General features: G+C 32.6%; 1 protein-coding gene and 1 long non-coding RNA gene across 2 annotated transcripts; one reads left to right on the top strand and one right to left on the bottom strand.

Moving 5' to 3' along the window:
- The first annotated feature begins 221 nt into the window (after positions 1 to 221).
- On the top strand, positions 222 to 10,955 carry LOC132303448 (uncharacterized). The gene is made up of 3 exons (XR_009481227.1): positions 222 to 401; positions 2,747 to 7,933; positions 10,399 to 10,955. It is a non-coding gene; the product is annotated as an uncharacterized LOC132303448 (long non-coding RNA).
- Positions 10,956 to 11,006: 51 nt separating this feature from the next.
- Positions 11,007 to 15,757, bottom strand: LOC132303447 (laccase-14-like). Its single transcript, XM_059800701.1, has 6 exons — positions 15,501 to 15,757; positions 14,510 to 14,661; positions 13,154 to 13,398; positions 12,893 to 13,033; positions 11,643 to 12,575; positions 11,007 to 11,362 (listed from the first exon to the last, which is right to left on the bottom strand). The coding sequence occupies exons 1-6, from the start codon at positions 15,606 to 15,608 to the stop codon at positions 11,232 to 11,234; spliced, it is 1,710 nt and encodes a 569-aa protein (XP_059656684.1). The 5' UTR covers positions 15,609 to 15,757; the 3' UTR covers positions 11,007 to 11,231.
- Between the last annotated feature and the right edge of the window lie 2,068 nt (positions 15,758 to 17,825).

The raw sequence follows: 17,825 nt of genomic DNA, 5'->3' as shown, positions 1-17,825 counted from the left end.
AAACATATGGGAGGATTAATGGATTGTCCGAGTATTTATCAATTTTTATCACATGGCTCGTTTTGGTCGTACAAAATACAAACCATTATTCTGAAGTAGCATAGCTCATGTTGGTAGTACAAAGTACAAAACATAAGTTTTGATGTACTGCAAACTTAATAGTACATGCAATCATCTAAGAGAGAGAGAGAGAGAGAGAGAGAGAGATATTTTAAAAAGAGTATTGTGAGCTTGTCAAGTATCTATTTAAAGAGACGATTAATTGGTATGGGGATACAAATCTCAAATTTTTCCCTTGTATATTGATGATACACAAGTAGTAGTAACTCCTCCTCCTAAGTCATGAATGAAGTCTTGTTGAGACGAAGGACCGTGCTGCCGTGCTCGTTCCGTTGATTACTGTAAGTGTATATGAACAGACCAAAATGCATGCGCTAAGTTTTTTACTTAATTTGTTGCTATGTTTTTAGCTCATTTTCTGCCTTTGTTGTTTTCACAGTTGGGGACTATTTTAATTTTTATTTAGGATTACCTCAATTTTGGACAAGCATATTAATTTTTGAAAATTTTTCTCCTTTTTTTTTTATTTTTAATTCCTAGGGGTGGATATGTAAATTACCACCTCGGCAGTAAATAATGAACACAGAGGTGGAGTTGTTGGTGAGGTTCATACACTTTATGAATTGATAGCACTAGGACATCTAGTACATCAGGGTAGTAGATCCAAATTCCTATATACAATCACTCAAAAACAATCAAATTTTGTGCTAACACGTTTAAAATCAGATCTTTAAAGACTAAAATAATATAGTAAATGATGTACCTCACTTAGGGTTAAAAGATTTCAAACTACATTGCTTAACAATATGGAAAGAGGATTTGTCTAACGAAAGTGAGAGAGGGTTTGTCTAAACAATTGAATCTTTATAGATTAAAATAATTTAGTAAATGATGGGCCTCACTTAAAAATAAAAGATAAAGTCTATGGCATAAGAATAAAATAAAAATACATGTCTCTTTCATTAGTATAAAATTAAAATTAAAATAAAAGATTATAATATCAGATATTTCAACTTTCCCATTGTATGTGACCTCTTTTTTTTCTTTTTTCTTTTTTCTTTTTGGTTTTCTAGTCAATGTCACAGAAGTGTATAATTTTTGTATACATGCGCTACGAATGATATGAGTTTGGTCTGACTAGCATTTTTTTTTTTTTTTATCTGTAATTTATTGATAGGTAAATTGCACTCACACTTTTAAAGTTTGGATCAATGTCATTCAAGGGACAATTCACACACTAATTTACATTGACATCCTCTGAGATTTCAAAAGACATATTTACCCCTGAACCTATTAATTGATCAAAATAACCTTAACTTGTAATCACTCACACCCACCACCTCAGTGGATTATCCCAGGTGTTGTGGCTGCAGCGAATTCGGCGATCTTGGGCTGGTCGAAGTTGGTGACTTTGACAATTTGATCTGCCGCGAAGCATTTGGGCAAGTCCAACCTTGAGCAAGAATGGGTTCGGCTTGGTGGTGTGTGGGTGCGGCGGTGGTTGTGATGGGTTCGGCTTGGTGGTGTGTGTGGGTGCGGCGGTGGTTGTGGTGGTGTGTGGCGATGGTGATTGTGGGTGACAGTGTGGTTGTGGTGGGTTCGTCTTAGGTTCGGCTTGGTGGTGGGTGTGTGTATGCGCGGCAGTGGTTGTGGTGGTGGGTGTGTGCGCGTCGATGGTTGTGATGGTGGTGGTTTTGATTGTTGGTGGTAATGGTGAGTTTATTTGGTTCGCAATGGTGGGCGACGTATGGTGAGAGAGGGTATGGGATGAAGGGGTTTGGGATGGTGGGTGGTGTATAGTTACAGAAAGGTATGGAATGAAGGTATGGGATTGAAAATTGAAAGTTATTTTGGTCCTTTAAAACTTAAATTTCAGGGTTATATTAGTAATTTACTATTTGTTAACCAAGTCAAAGGTTTAAATGGTCATTTTTTTGGGTAGAGAGGCGTGTATGTAAACTTTTGAAATCTCAAGGGATGTCAATATAAATAAGTACGTTGACCGTCTACTGAGAGACAATGACCCAAACTTCATGGGGTGTGAGTGCAATTTATCCTTTATTTATTCTTTTTTTTTTTTTTTGAAGTGGTGAATTAAATTTTAAAAAATAACATTACAATAGTACAAAATTCTTTTAAATTGTCCTAGACGTATTAATATTTCCGGTCATGAGCTCTGGGTCATAAAACATAGTTTGGGGAAAAAACTACATCTTATTCATTAGTTCCTTGGGAGAGTATATTTATTTTTTTATTTTTTTATTTTTTATTATTATTATTTGTAAAAAAAATTGAAGCAAACTCATATTAGATCCATGTTCAACTCAGAAAAAAAAAAAAAAAAAAAAAAAGAAAAGAAAAGAAAAGAAAAGAAAAGAAAAAAGCCGATTCCAATGTCCATCAATAACTGGAGGGTCACGTCAAGGAATATATAAGCATGTTTTTTATGGGGTAAACTGACATTATTGAAAGTTGTTATATTTTAATATTGGGCCCTAAACCCTAATTTATTTCAATATTGAAAGTTGTTCATGTGTCTTGAGCTTATTTGAGTGCTGTTAGTATAAATTTATTAACGTTTTTATTCTTTTTATTTTTTAAGACGTCAAATAAAATGAACTATCTTTGGAATTTCTTTACACCTATTGCTACTTACCCTTTTTTTTTTTTTTTTTTTTCCTAATAGCTATTGCACCTGTTGAAGCAGCTATTGAATCAGCTTTTGTTTTGTCAATTTTTTGGCAAAAATTCTGGTATGTAAATTTTAGCGGTACCCACCCAAATTCTTAGTTTATTATTATTATTATTATTATTATTATGGATAAACTATAATATAAATAAATAAATTGCCTGTATAAAAAATGTGTAAAGTACACCATACTATTTAATATGCTTATAAAATTCATAACATTTAAAAGTATGAACATAGTGTCCCTTTGAATGTCAATTTTGACAACGACCAAAATTTTATCCGACCCACGCCACCCTCGAGGAAGTGACGTTGAGCTTGTCTCACTTGATGCACTCACCATTCGGTGTTATGGTAGCTATAGACGGGGGGTTAGTGGTTGGCTGTGAAGCCTGTGATCTATAAAATCGATTTTGGAGCAGTATGTGTGTATGCATGTGTATGCCTATAATACATGTGTTGTGTATATACAAACTTGTGTGGGGGTGTGTATATACATGCAATGGTTTGGGGGGCGGGGCGGGTCCTCAGCTCCAGTGACTGAGAGGGCTAAATTGGTTCATTAAAATGATTCGAAAGGTAACAAAGGTAATTCTATGATTTAATGGCAATAATGTCATTTTAGCTTGTGTAACAGGTGTCTTTATTAATTTTATCAAATTTAAAGGAGTGTTATTGTTCAAAAAAAAGTTAACTTGTATATTGTTATAATTATGACAAATCTTGTAGGGAGTAAATGTAATTTATCCTTATTTTTTAATATTCGGGTCAAAAGACATAAGCTGATATAGTAATAGGAGGAATACATATACAAGGGCACTTACGGTGGGTACAAAAATCTTCTCAATCTTGAAAAAATCTTCTCAATCTTGAAAAGCGTGACCAAAAGAACCACACACACATATGCAAAAATCTAAATTCCCGAAGCAACACTGTGTATAAAAATCATAATATAATCATATAATAAAATCATATACTATGATTTTATGCTCCGTTGTTGCTATATGATTTTATGCTCGGTTGTTGCTTAACTGTCTGAATTTAGATGTTTGGTCCACTTGAACGTGTTACCCCTTTGGCCACGCCTTTTGAGATTGAGAAGACTTTGTTATAAATTAAAATTCAATTTTTATAACAAAAAGTATTCACATTTGAATGAGATCTCTAAAAGTCTTAAAAAAATTTACATTAAAGTTGATGAAATCCAAATCACCTTTTTTTCCCTGGATTTGATAATGAGTCAAGGATATATAATATGGTTTTTAAGCCAATTTTTATATTAATTTCCCGTTGAATTGGAATGGGTTAAAATTGTCGGTGGTCGACAACCAACAACAATTCAAATTCATTTGCTCTTACCTGTGTGGAATGGATGAATGAATGTTGTGTTACATCAACCGTTCCGAAGCAAGAGAAACGAAAGCTACCTAACATTCCATTGTATTATTGCAAAAATTAGGCATGCCCTAAATCTGTCATGTGGCTTAATATTGAAACGTAATACTTAGTGGACAATCACATTCATTGCACTTTGATTTCCAGTGGAATTGAAATCATGACATGAATTCATCTTGGGGAGAACAGTCGTAGTTAAAATTAGTTAGTTTTAAATACAATAATTATTTGAGTTTTTATTTTTATGAACTCTACAAACATTATTTTTTTTTAGACAAAAATACTCTTTTAAATTATCTAATCTTTCTTCTTATCTCCTCTTTTAATCTAGTATGTGTGTGTATATATGTAACTAGTGTTATGTGAATGGATTTTGAAAAGGGAAAAAAAATATAGATAGAATAATTCATTCACAAGATATTGATGGATTCGAAAAAAATAAAAGGAAGGAGAAAAAATTAAATAAAAGAGTAAAAATAAAAAAAAATAAAAAAAAGAGCTAGAAAAAAATCGTATAAGATGGATTCTGAGGTCGATTATATATTTTTTCTTACACCCATCCTTGAGTGAATAAATTCTTTCCTTTTTTGTTTTTTCCTATATATATATTTCTTTTTGTTTTTCTTTTTTTTACAACTATCCTTGTATAAATAGATTTTTAAAAGAAAAGGAAATAAAAGAAAAAGAAATAATTCATTCACCAAAGATAGTTGTGAAAAAAAAAAAAAAATTATGTATATGAAACTAAATTTGTGTATATATATATTTTTTAAAATCTCAGAATCTATCTTATACATGGATTATTTGCTCACTCTCCTCTCTTTAGATAAGAAAGAAAGGCTAAATAATTCAAAAGGGTATTTTTGTCTAAAAAAGTAATATTTGTAGAGTCTCATAAAAATAAAAACATAAATAAATAATGCATTTAAAACTAATCAATCCCATTTGCAACTGTAAATAGACTGTAATTAACACTCCTCATTCATCTTTGGTCTAAACGTTTTAGGCCATTAATGTAAAACACAATCAAGTCATTTCTTGCCCTACAATTACTGTCCTAAAACTGCCATATTCTTGAGTCACGATTCTCTAAATAAAATATTTTTTTTTTTATAAAATGGAGGGAGTAGTACTCAGTGGACGCTCACATTCATTGCACTTTGATTTCCAGTGGAATCGAAATCATGACATGAATTCATCTTTGGTCTAAACGTTTTAGGCCATCAATGTAAAACACAATCATGTCATTCATTGCCCTACAATGATTACAAAAATAAAAATAAAAAATGTTGTCATGAATCATGATAAAGGAACTTAGGAAGAACACATGTTCATTAATTAAGTTTTTTTTATACAACGTTACACGTGAGAACGCAACTCAATCATAACATTGTTCAATTATTACTATAATCTATTTGGAGTATCTTCAATTTGATGTGTGGTTTAATGTATCTTCAAATGATAACCAATTGCAACACAAACAATCAATCAAAAAGTGTATATGTTTGCCCTACTATTTACCAAAGAAAAAAAAAAAAAAAAAAAAAAACAAAACATTAATAGATTTAAAACTATTTCAAATTTGCAAAATTGATTGGTACATATCAGCCCCTAAACTATCACAAAGTTGCATTGTGACCTTTTTTCAGTGACCGGATATCAATTTTCAACATCCAGATCGAAGTTACCTATTTACCCTCACTTATTAATTTAATACTACATATAAAATGTATAAAATATATGAAGTGTATATTTTTACTCTGGTAACAATACCAAAAACAATAATAATATGGGCTAATTTTATAAAACTCTCATTACTTTCGAATTTTAATCATAAACCCCTAATCTATTTTAAAAAATTCCTTACACTTTAAAAAGCAATATTCATACTCGACCCATTAATCAAATTTTGAAATGACAAAATTAACCTTACTATTTAATGATAGATTTAAGACTAAAAATTATTTTTTGTAAAATTATAAAAATACCTTTGTCTTCTTCGTTACCCATCTCTCTCTCTCTCAAATTCTCACCCATTTCTCTCTCTCTAAAACAAACCCATCACCAGACCAAGTGATGGTTCTGTAACGACGTCACAAATATCCCTAACAAAGTAACTTATATGCATATTATCAATATATATATATGTATGAATTATAAGAGGGATTGATCGGCAAAGGAGATGGAGAGGAGGCGGGTGTGGCGCCGTGGTAGCTAGAGAGGATTCTACTGCCGTAGCTAGCTACATAGGAATCTGATGGTGGAGATGGAGGATGGTATAAGGGTGTTGAGAGAAGGAGTGACCATGTTGATTGATTTGGGTTTGGTGTTGCGATTGGTGAGAAATTAAGGTTGAGTCTTTGAAGATCGTTGGTGCAAGCATGGCGACCAAGGTCACTGTGTTGGCGCCATGAACTGCGGCGATGCAGATAACAAAGCAGTCGCGTCAACAAGTTCAAGAAGTTCAATTCGTTGCTTGATCGGACCAGAACCGGTCACGCCCGTTTTCAAAGAGGTCGTGTTTTTCCTCTTCCTCCTCGATCAACAACAACACAAAACCCTAGAATTTGAGCCATTCATTCAAGCGACGGTCAATCATCACACAGTGGAGGATAAACATGGTTCGATTTTGAAGGTTTACTGTCCCACTCCGATTCAAAGCTTGCCTCCTCTACCTCACAACCATCACCGGCCAGTTGGTTAAAAACGAATCCGTCGAGAGAAAGGAGACCATGATACAAGCGGCGAATTCATTCATGTTGTCGTTTACCAGCGACTCCAATTCTACGAAGTTGGAGTCCAACTCCTTTGAAGGTAGTGAAGCATCGCGTTAGTTTGCAAAGTTGAAAATGTCGTCGTTGTTATTTTTAGGGTTTCAAATGAGTTAGATTGATATCTATAGCAAGATCCAATTTCCACCATATATATATATATATATATATATATATGAGTTATGCCTGAAATCAAAGGATGAAGGAAATTGTTTGGTGAAAAAACAGCGTCATTGTTCATTTGGATTAGATCATGAACAGGGTAAAATTGTCATTAAAAAAATAATTTTTAAGTTTTAATTTAACATTAAATAATAAGGGCAAATTCAATATTTCACAATCAATTTAATGTATCAGTTGCGGGTTTAAGGGCAATGTGATCACTTTTTAAAATATAAAAATTTTTTTAAAATAAATTGAGAGTTCACGATTAAAAGTTGAAATTACCGTGATTTTTATTTTATTTAATTAGCCCTAATAATAATAACAATAATTTTGAGATATTTCAAGAGTAATGGTGGGTTAGTAATTTTGAGATAGGAGTTTTTTTTTTTTTTTTGTTTTTTTCCGCACTTTTGACCTTTAGTTCAAGTGTTGCGGTACAGACAGAGTCTGCTAAATTTAAAGGTAAGGTGAAGTCCCATCTCAACTTGTAGACTAAAAAAAAAAAAAAAATGAAGAAGCCCGTCAATGGATTATGAGGGCTATGTTTAGCAAGCATTAATTTATTGAGTTTTACATAAATGTGTGACATGTTAATTTATGTCTCTAGAATATTCTTAGGATAAAAAATAAAATAAAAAATATGAAGCCTGTCAATGGATTATGCGGGCTATGTTTAGCAAGCATTAATTTATTGAGTTTTACATAAATGTGTGACATGTTAATTTATGTGTCTAGAGTATTCTTAGGATATAAAGTTATATTCCGTAGGTGTGTGAGTCTGACAAAAGTCTTGGACAACTGAAGAAGCAGCCTTGCTCCCCATAGATTCGACTGTCCACCAGAGTTGGAGCAGGTATGCGTGTGCAACATGTAAAATGACTTTATGTATATATATTTTTATATATACACACACAGCCAATTTTATTTTATTATTATTATTTTTTTCTCAAACACACACAGCAAATGATGTCTCGCGTATTAGTTGTGTATATATATATATATGCAATATATATATTAAAAAGAATAAAATATGCGATGGAGGCTTGGAGCTAGCAGCCTAACAGGCCCTTGAATCTATGATTAAGAAAAGATCAAACAAATCAGAGCTCATAAAAACGAGCGGAAGGAGAAACTCAAAAGTAGGAAAACAACAAGGCCCTTACATTGATGGGACCCACACCTAAATAAAGAACTAGTTGTAAGAATGCGTTGTCGGTGTGGGTAAAGTTGGTTGAATCAATCAGCTGTGAATCGTATTTGGCCAATTATACTACTATTTATAAGAAACATTTCACTACAATTAATTTATAAGTACATCACATAATCTAAAAATAATGTCACATATAAACATAACTCAATTCAACGTATCATTAATATTATTATTTGAAATTAAGAGTGATGATATTTTTTTTTACAAACGGTGATGTTACTTTTTAGATTTTGTGATATTACTTATAAATGGTGGTGAAATGTAAAAATAGTCTAAAAAGTAATATGATCACCATTTATAAGTAACATCACAGAAATTTAAAAGTAATATCACATAATCTAAAAAATAATATCACCACGTTTTGAGGGTGAAAGATACTTATAAATGATGGTAATGTTACTTTTTAGACTATGTGATATTACTTCTGTGACGTTACTTAAAAATGATGCTGAAATGTTACTTATGAATAGTGGTGCAATTGCCTAACACAGTGTTAGTGTCTATTAAGTGAAGTAAAATATGTCCAAACTAAGACCATTTACTGCTTATTGTAGGAAAGAGTCTGAGAATTGCACAGCAGGTGATTCGCGCCGCAAATTGAATATCTGATTGGGTGATACCAAACATAGCCATTGCATTAAAAAAACATATAGGATCATGGGAGTTGGGGTTAGGCGTATATGCGCATATGTAAATCGCATGTATATATATACACAAAATGATGTCTTGCACACCGGTCAATAAAAAATTTCTTCACACGTTTGATAATTACCGAATCAACCGAATCTGATATTGAATTTAGGATTGATTCTTCACACCTTAAAAAAAAAATTAAGAAAAAGCGCGTGACAATCATATCTACTTTAGAATTGCTCAATAGATATAGCAGGAGAAGCTTTTAAGAGTGGAAAACAGCAACCATAGAAATAGCAGGAGAAGCTTTTAAGAGTGGAAAACAGTGACCGAAAAATTATTGATTATTATGATTATGTTAAGTTATTGGTACAACTACATATACATAGAATCAAAATAGAGCCATACTAAGTCAAAGTAATAGTTATAATCATGTATAGTTGAATTTGTTAAGTATAAGACATTACTAAGTTAGGTAATCAGTAAAGCATTCAGTTCCCTAAACAAATACACCCCGTGTTCAAATCTGCCATTCATTGCCTTTCATTCATTCATTTAATATATTTTTTCCGAGGATTTTTCTCTTCTACTTGACTGGTCATATTCTGTTTTGCTTTATTGATTGATTATAAGTGCCATTATCAAGAGCGAAGATGGGGTATGGCTGTCTGCAGAGTGGGTCAGAGTTAGTTTGAAAGATATGTTTATAATGCAGATAAATTGATAATTAATTATTTAAGTGGACAAAAATATAATTGAAAACAACGTTAAAAATGTTCCAAATCAAGATGAGTGGGAATTAATTAGATTTAGAACTTACATAAAAAAATTTCCTTTATAGTCCTCTAATAAAGAGACGGCAATTTTTTCTAGTTAGCCCACTGAACTCACCATGGATTGACTAAATTGTGTTCTAAAAATCATTATGCAAAAAAATCAACGCGGCCAATTTTAATAAGCGAGACTATAAAGTATTTATATATACAGTTGATCAGTGAAAGCAAAATTTATGTCGGCAATGAGAATTCTAAAGTTACTCTACAAAATATCTTTCAAAATTGTTTTTATTTTATATTTTTGTTGTTAAATTCATATAAATAAATAAAAAAGTCGCAATCATATTTGTAACTTAAATCTAAAAGTAGAATATATATATATATATATATGAAACATTGTACAACAAATTTAGTTATCAAATAAAACATATTGATCTTGTCTACACTTTGATACAGTCATGACTTAAGCATTTATAATAATTTTCAAAGAACTGGTTTTTAGGAAAATAAATTGTTGTTTCGGAACTAGTCGCGTTCTACACAACCGGTTATGCTCGATTGTTTTTAAATTTGTCTTTTTAATAATAACTCTCAGTCTATACTAAGTCGGTCGCCCAATCGGCTAAGCAAAACCGGTTGCACTCAACGCAACCGTTTACAGTCTTGTAGACCAAAAAATTAACTTAAATCATTTTCCAGTTTGGTTTCTCTTTTTGGCTAGAGACTGAAGTCGAGAGCTGTTGGAAGAGTCGCAAAGGCAGATACCTTCAGCAAATTGGGTCTTGGTAGAGTGAAGGGGTGTGAGCCTGAGTCGAAGTTATACATGGTTGATTGCTTCGCTTGAAACAACGTGAAGATTCTTGAGATTTTTTTAATTGAATTTTCTCGCTAAAATTCGGTATCTTCTAACTCTACTTCCCTTATTATATTGTTTTGTGATTGCTTTAATTTAATAAATATCTCATCAAACAACAATTTGGATAAAATAAGCATGTGACATCTATTAATCACAACTTACAAATAATACAATAATCTTGAACACATTAATTAATTATTAATACCCCTTGTAGAAATTTGATACAAAGAAATACATACTAAAAACATCCATGACATGAATCAACAACATTTGAAAGAAAGCCTCCCAACAAATTTGGACATACATATATATATATATACACACACACACGCACATGCATGTTATCCTTATTATATTGTTATGTGATTGCTTTAATTTAATAAATATCTCATCAAGCAACAATTTGGATAAAATAAACATGTGACATCGATTAATCACAACTCACAAATAATACAATAATCTTGAACACATTAATTAATTATTGATACCCTTTGTAGAAATTTGATACAAAGAAATACGTACTAACAACATCCATAACAAAATCAACAACATTTGAAAGAAAGCCTTGCAACAAATTTGGACATATATATATATATATATATATGCATGTTATCCTTATTTTCCTTCTTTTTCTACCACAATGAAATATAAGATCAATGAGTCACTTGTGAGAAACTCAACAAGGATTCAAGTGACGTGGGGGCCGTCTCATACTCGTTTTTGTGGTGGTCCCATTCTTCACAATTAGCACTGCATCCATACCCCAGCTAGCATGTCTTTCCAAGTGGCAGTGCATGAACCACACCCCTGCATCATTAGAACAATATAGATCCATCAATATTTATATATATATATATATATATATATATATATATATATATTGACTAGTGGAGCTTATAAAGTCATGGTTAGCAATATCGGTTACGGTTGTAATATCAGAAACTTACTAGGACAAAGTCAGTATAAACTAGCCGATATGAAACATGTATTGATAGGACTTAAAAACTGATGATGTATCGGTCAATACGTCGCAAATCGGACTATATGAGAAACGCAAATACGATAATTTGAAAATGTAGTTAGGTACCTGGATTATCAGCTATGAATCTGATGGCGGTCCATCCATTTCTAGGGACACCAACGGTATTCATTTCAGGTGGATCAACCAAATTATATCCTGCGGGGTCAGTCTCATTGTCGAAATTTCCAAACCCCATTCCCACTACATAAAAGCTATACCCATGCAGATGCATTGGATGATTCTCACCTACCCCCATCACATTAGTCCCCTGGAACACTATCTCCACACTCGTGTTATATTCCAAAACTTTCACCTTCGTGCCTGTGTCCGGCGTCGTGTAATTATCCGGCACAGAATCTGCCGTATAATTGAAAACATAAGGCGGCTCACTCGGAAAATCCGTGGTAAACACCCCTCCTATCTGTCGGTAGTAAGCTTGCAATATATCCATGGCCGGTTCCTGAAAACTAACATTGTTCAAACTCGACGCGAACCTGTTAGCACCGGTACATGTACTCTCGTTACATGGCAGTGTGTTCATAGAAATAGTTATAATGAGACGTTTGTCGATTGATTGTGGGACGTCTACTGGGTGGGCATTGCTGGCCAGAGCCTTGATTTGATTCGTAAAATTAGTTACAGCATCAATGTCTTCGAATTCCGGAAGGTCCGGGAATGGAAGCGTTGATGGAACTGTATAGTTGCCTTTGTATTGGAGTATGGCAGTGGTGGTGGTGTTGTCATAAGCTGTTTCTCCGTAGGCTCTCGATGCCATGTAATATTGGTTTGGGGTCTTATTTGCTTTGATCAGAATGTCCATGGTCTGTCCCGGAGTTATCATGATATAGTCTGTAACTATGGGTTTGACATAAGCTCCATCAATCCCAACAACAGTGAGGGTGTGATTCGCAAGCATCAAGAACATTTCCTCATTCAATATTGAATTCACCATGCGAAGAAGATAGGTCTTGCCGTACTCCACTATTATTTTGAATATCCCTGCAATGATTTTAAGCCAATAACAGTTGACAGTTTAATTGATGTGTTGATGAGATAAATTAAATTAAGGATAAAGTGTAAAAAAACATTCTTATTATTTAGTATAAGAATATAAATCCTTAATATTTGAAAATACGTATAAATTGTTCCCTAATGTCAGTTGAATGTCAAATTTGATTATTTTTTTATTTTTAAAAACTCCAAAATACTTTTAATATACCTTTAAAAAAGGAAATCTGTATTTTTTATTTTTAATACACACACACACACACATATATATATATATATATATATATATATATATATAATATGCATACCATCTGTTGAACAATTGAATAGATCTTTGTATAGATCTCCAGGTAAGCCATTGATGGTAAAAGCATCAGACTTATTGGGATCGCCTCCAGATGCAAGTGCTGATTCAATTACCTCCATCACATCTCCCTTGTACCAAGATGCTACATATATACAATAAAAACCAACCAAATTAAGCCTTAAGATATATACATATATAATTGATTCAGGTTATATTTATGCATGATTACTTATATATATATATATAAAAGATATCTCCTTACATAGAACAATGGGAATTTCTGCATGAGGGTTGGGAAATGGGTAAGTGGTTCCATTTTTAGGGTGAACAATGATGGGACCATGGACGGTGGCTCGTGTCCAGTCACTATGGGCATGCCACCACAGGGTTCCTTCCTCTGTTGAGAAAATAAGCTCATAACTGAAATTTGCTCCTGGTCTGATGGGGCACTGGGTCACAAAATTCGGACCATCTGACCATGGATTCCTCGGTTGCTTCACTCCATGCCTGCAATTTCACCATAATTGGGACCCCCAGCTTTACCAATAATGCAATTTCACCATAATTGGGACCCCCAGTCAACAACAAATTGTGCTACACAAGGCGACCGGTCGGCTTGAACAACAATAAAATTAAATTAAATTTTCCAACCACCATAATTGGGACCCCCAGCTTTACCAATAATTCAATGGGTGCATCATTGGAATTTTAGCAAAACTCTAGGTGTTTGGCAACCATGCAAATATATGTACATTTCAAAGATGTGATTTTTCTTTAAAATCTTTTTATCATTATTATTTTAGTAGAATTACGGTTTTTTTTTTGTTAACTCAATTTTGCTAGTATTAAAACACATACACCCATTTTATTTTTTTGGAAACTCAAACTCTCATCATTTATTTCAAGAAATAGATGAGATACCATTAAAATATAAGGCCCTTAGTACTTAATATTAACAACTTTTGACTTATCATATCTTATGGAATTAGGATCATCTTCGGTGTACTAGACAATAAAGTGCACACAAGAATTTGCATATATATCCTCCATATGAGAAAACCTATAATACTCCGAAGTACTTATATTTGATACCTCCAACCAATAGACGGACATACAAACTTTCAATTTATTGTGTACTAGAAAAAATAATCAAGAGTTTTCATGTCTGTCCATTAACTGGGTACCACATATACAATGCCCTTAGTACCGTGGACTTTCTATACTGTTCCATTCTGCCTGTGGGGAACACAAGGGCAATTGGCGACGCGCAGTGCAAGGCAAATTGGATTTCAAATATTCTGAAAATGAAGTTTTATAGGTTAACATTGGATGAAAATGAAGTTTTATAGGTTAACATTGGATGAAAATGAAGTTTTCATTTTATTTTTTCCCAATAAATGTAAACATGCTTAGTCTTCAAAACTTCCTAGTTAAAAACACTTAAAAAGATAAACAAGAAGAAGGAGAAGAAAGGGATATATATTCCTTTCTCTCTTGAAAGAGAGAGAGAGAGATATATATATATATATATATATATATATATATATTAAAGTAGATGGAGGAGGCTTGCAGCGGAAATTTCAGAGAGACACAGAGAGAGAGAGCCATATATACATACCAGTGCAGGGTGACATTGTAGGTCCCTTGATTTTGAACATTGACTATCAACCTCTGACCTTTCTGGACATGCAGGGGCGGTCCTGGAAATTGGCTATTTATAGTCAAGATCGACTTGGTGCTACACAACCGTGTGTAATTCGCTTCTTGAAGCTATAAATCCAACTCACATACATTAGAAATTTATCATAAATTCCACTAAATAAATAAAAGCACAAATATATGCAGGATATATATATATATATATATATATATATATATATATATATATGTGAGGAAGCGAAACAAAAGCATGAGGATGTACGTTAGTCTTTGGATAGCTTAAATCATATATTATATGAAGAGTGCCCTTCTTGCCCACTTTTGAATGAAAAAATGGTGTTTCGACCGGATCGGCTAGGCTTTCAGGCTTGGGTAATTTGATTGTTGGGTTTGGAATTGATCCACATCTGAAAGATTGTGGGATTAGGCATCAAGATTGTCAGCCTATATCTTTCCTAGCCAAAATCTCTAGAAGAGGTATTTACGTAGATAGATCGTTTTCGAAGTAATGAACAAAATGAAAGCTAAAAAAAGTCTTCTCGCCTCCCGGTGAGTGAAATTAAGAATCTCAGTTCAAAAGAGGAGACTCACTTTCTCCATCTTCGTCCATCTACCTATAAAAGGGTGGATTGTAGAAAAAGCGCGCTAAACTGGAAAGAAGAGGCTGCTGATCTATTCTAAGTGGGTGGCAACGCAATAAGGAAGTCTAAACAGTTTCAAAGCTTTTTTCGAAGACTCATAATTCCCCTTCTGGGTTACGATCCTGAACCACCTGCGCCATAGTATCCATTCATAATATATACTGTATACACCAACCCAAACCCCATAAACAAACTTAATTTGGGTACGTCATCGCTAGTTATGAGCTTAAACCATTAAAAACAAAAAAACACACGCTCACACAGTGAACAAAAAAGACATAACATTAATTATAAATCTTAAATACTTACAACCCAGTTGATGGTAGTGATGTTCTTCTTTGCCATGCAAAGGAGAAACACATTGAACAGCAAAAACCCTAAAAGCTCCAACTTGAAGCTTCTCTTCATCAACTCCATCTAGCTTCTTAGTTTGTAAGTAACTATGGGGATTAATGAAAGTTATGGCTGTGTGGTTCATATGTTCATCCTTCAATAGGCCTTTTATAAGAGTGCTGATTTTCAATTTAATGATTAAATACTACTGTTACCATTTTTTACACGTTTCCATTATTTTTCTTTTTTTCCCGCCAATTAATCATGCTGTTTACAAGGACATATGTCCCTTTTTTTTTTCTTTTTTTTTTTTTCATCGAATATGCACGTCTTGTAAAATAGTAATACAGTATGTGGGTAGAAACAAAAAGTGATCATGGTGCATTTTAACGTTTTGTTTGTTTGGACATGGTACGTGTTGATGTCACGAGGCACCAATGTATTTTTTATTTATTATTATTATTATTATTATTATTTTTCTGGCAAATGAAAAAGCCATACACTAAAATAATATTACAGAATTCATCCGGTGTGAACACTAGGATGTGACCATACAAACAGAGGCATTCCAAGCCTTTCTTTCATATAGCTTGTGGAGTACTGCACAAAGACTAATAGACTGGTAACCCAAGTCGAAAGCTTTTGAGCCTGCCATATAAAAACCCACAACACAAACAGGACCACGTGAGATCCCCATCGCCAGCCTTATGATGGAAAGCATCCTTATCAGAATAGACAATTGAGGCACCAATGTATCGCTAGATTAGTGTTTCCTGGTACTAGATCGTCACAAACCGCCAAAAGTAAAAGAAACAAAGAATAAATAAATAAATAAATACAAAAGAAAAATAGTTACTTAAATTATGATATAGCCACGATAGTTACATTCTTAGGCTTTTTTGATTAGGATGTGAATGTGATGCAGAACAAATAGTTGAAGGTTTTAGAACTCGTTTGAATGGTTAAAAGGTTAAACCCGTTTGGATTGTTAAAAGGTTAAACGGACATATAAATTTGAATTGGTTTAATTTTTGGTATTTAGCAATTTTTAATAATTAGAATTATTTTCTTATTTTTACAGAATTTTCAGAGCAAGTTTGTTTTTTAGTAGTAGATTGGTGGATTACAGTACCAAAAAGTATAAGCAGAGAGGCCAAGTGTTTTGGTTAGGAAAAATGAGACATAAAAATTTATAGGAAATGATTCTTGTACAGAATAGTTACAGTTAATTGCTAGACTTATTTTTTTAATTGACTAATTATATAACAAATAAGAAAGTAAAACTTTTTACTTAATTGTATTTGATATAAATAATTAATTAAAAATTATTTAGTTAGATAATTTAAAAAAAAATAAAATAAAATAAAATAGAGAAGAAAAAGAAGAAGAAGAAGGACGTACACGATGAAACTTCCACGAACACGAATCAGTCAGAAATCACATGCCATTATTTCCGGATCGACTTGTATTATTGTACTAAAGGACTCTATAGACTCTTGCCCAAATTCAAGCTCCATTATTACGAGGGTACCTCTACCATGAGCTAAAAGTAGTTTATAATCCTTTAACTTATGAATTGATCAAAAAAATATTTTTTTAACTTTAATAGACCAAAATAACCCTCCCTCTATCTCTAACCTCTCATCTCCTCCATCACTATTTTTTTAACTTTAATAGACCAAAATAACCCTCCCTCTATCTCTAACCTCTCATCTCCTCCATCACTAGGTGAGACCTCTGCAACCTTGCTCTGCTAAGTGCGAATAACAAAATCAGAGTTATAGACAATAAACAAAGGCAATAAACAACAATTTAATCAATGAATACATTGAATAGACTCATAAAATCAGTAAATTTCACATTAATATATAAGAATTGAACAGAACTTGATTGGCTCGTTTAACTAGCAAAAAAAAAAAAATGATTGAACAATGTAGAATCATAAAATTGTAATTAGTTTTGAAATCCACAAATAAATAACTTCCAAATTTCCATATATGTTTTATATAGGTAATATAAGGACTATATGGTTTTTTTTTTGGAGAGAGAGGAAAAAAAAAAAGATCTTCTATGCTTTGATGGCAGTCAGTTGAGTGGAGGCTGGCATTTTCTCAGTACTAAACATGAAGAGAAGAAAAGATTAGAACCCAATTCCTTGCAAATCTAATCCAATATAAAAAATAATAATAATAAAAATAAAAAAATAAAAAAAAATAAAGAAAAAGAAGAAGAAGAAGAAGAAGAAGATTATACAAACGGCAAAAACTGATCCAAAGAAAAATTTAAGTACAATTTAGTAGC

Source organism: Cornus florida, unplaced genomic scaffold (assembly GCF_030987335.1).
Source record: "Cornus florida cultivar Cherokee Brave unplaced genomic scaffold, ASM3098733v1 CherokeeBrave_3.0.0_Hap2_Chr04, whole genome shotgun sequence".
NCBI classification, from domain to species: domain Eukaryota; kingdom Viridiplantae; phylum Streptophyta; class Magnoliopsida; order Cornales; family Cornaceae; genus Cornus; species Cornus florida.
Note: the sequence above shows the minus strand (reverse complement) of the source record. Positions and strands in the feature narration are given on the sequence as shown.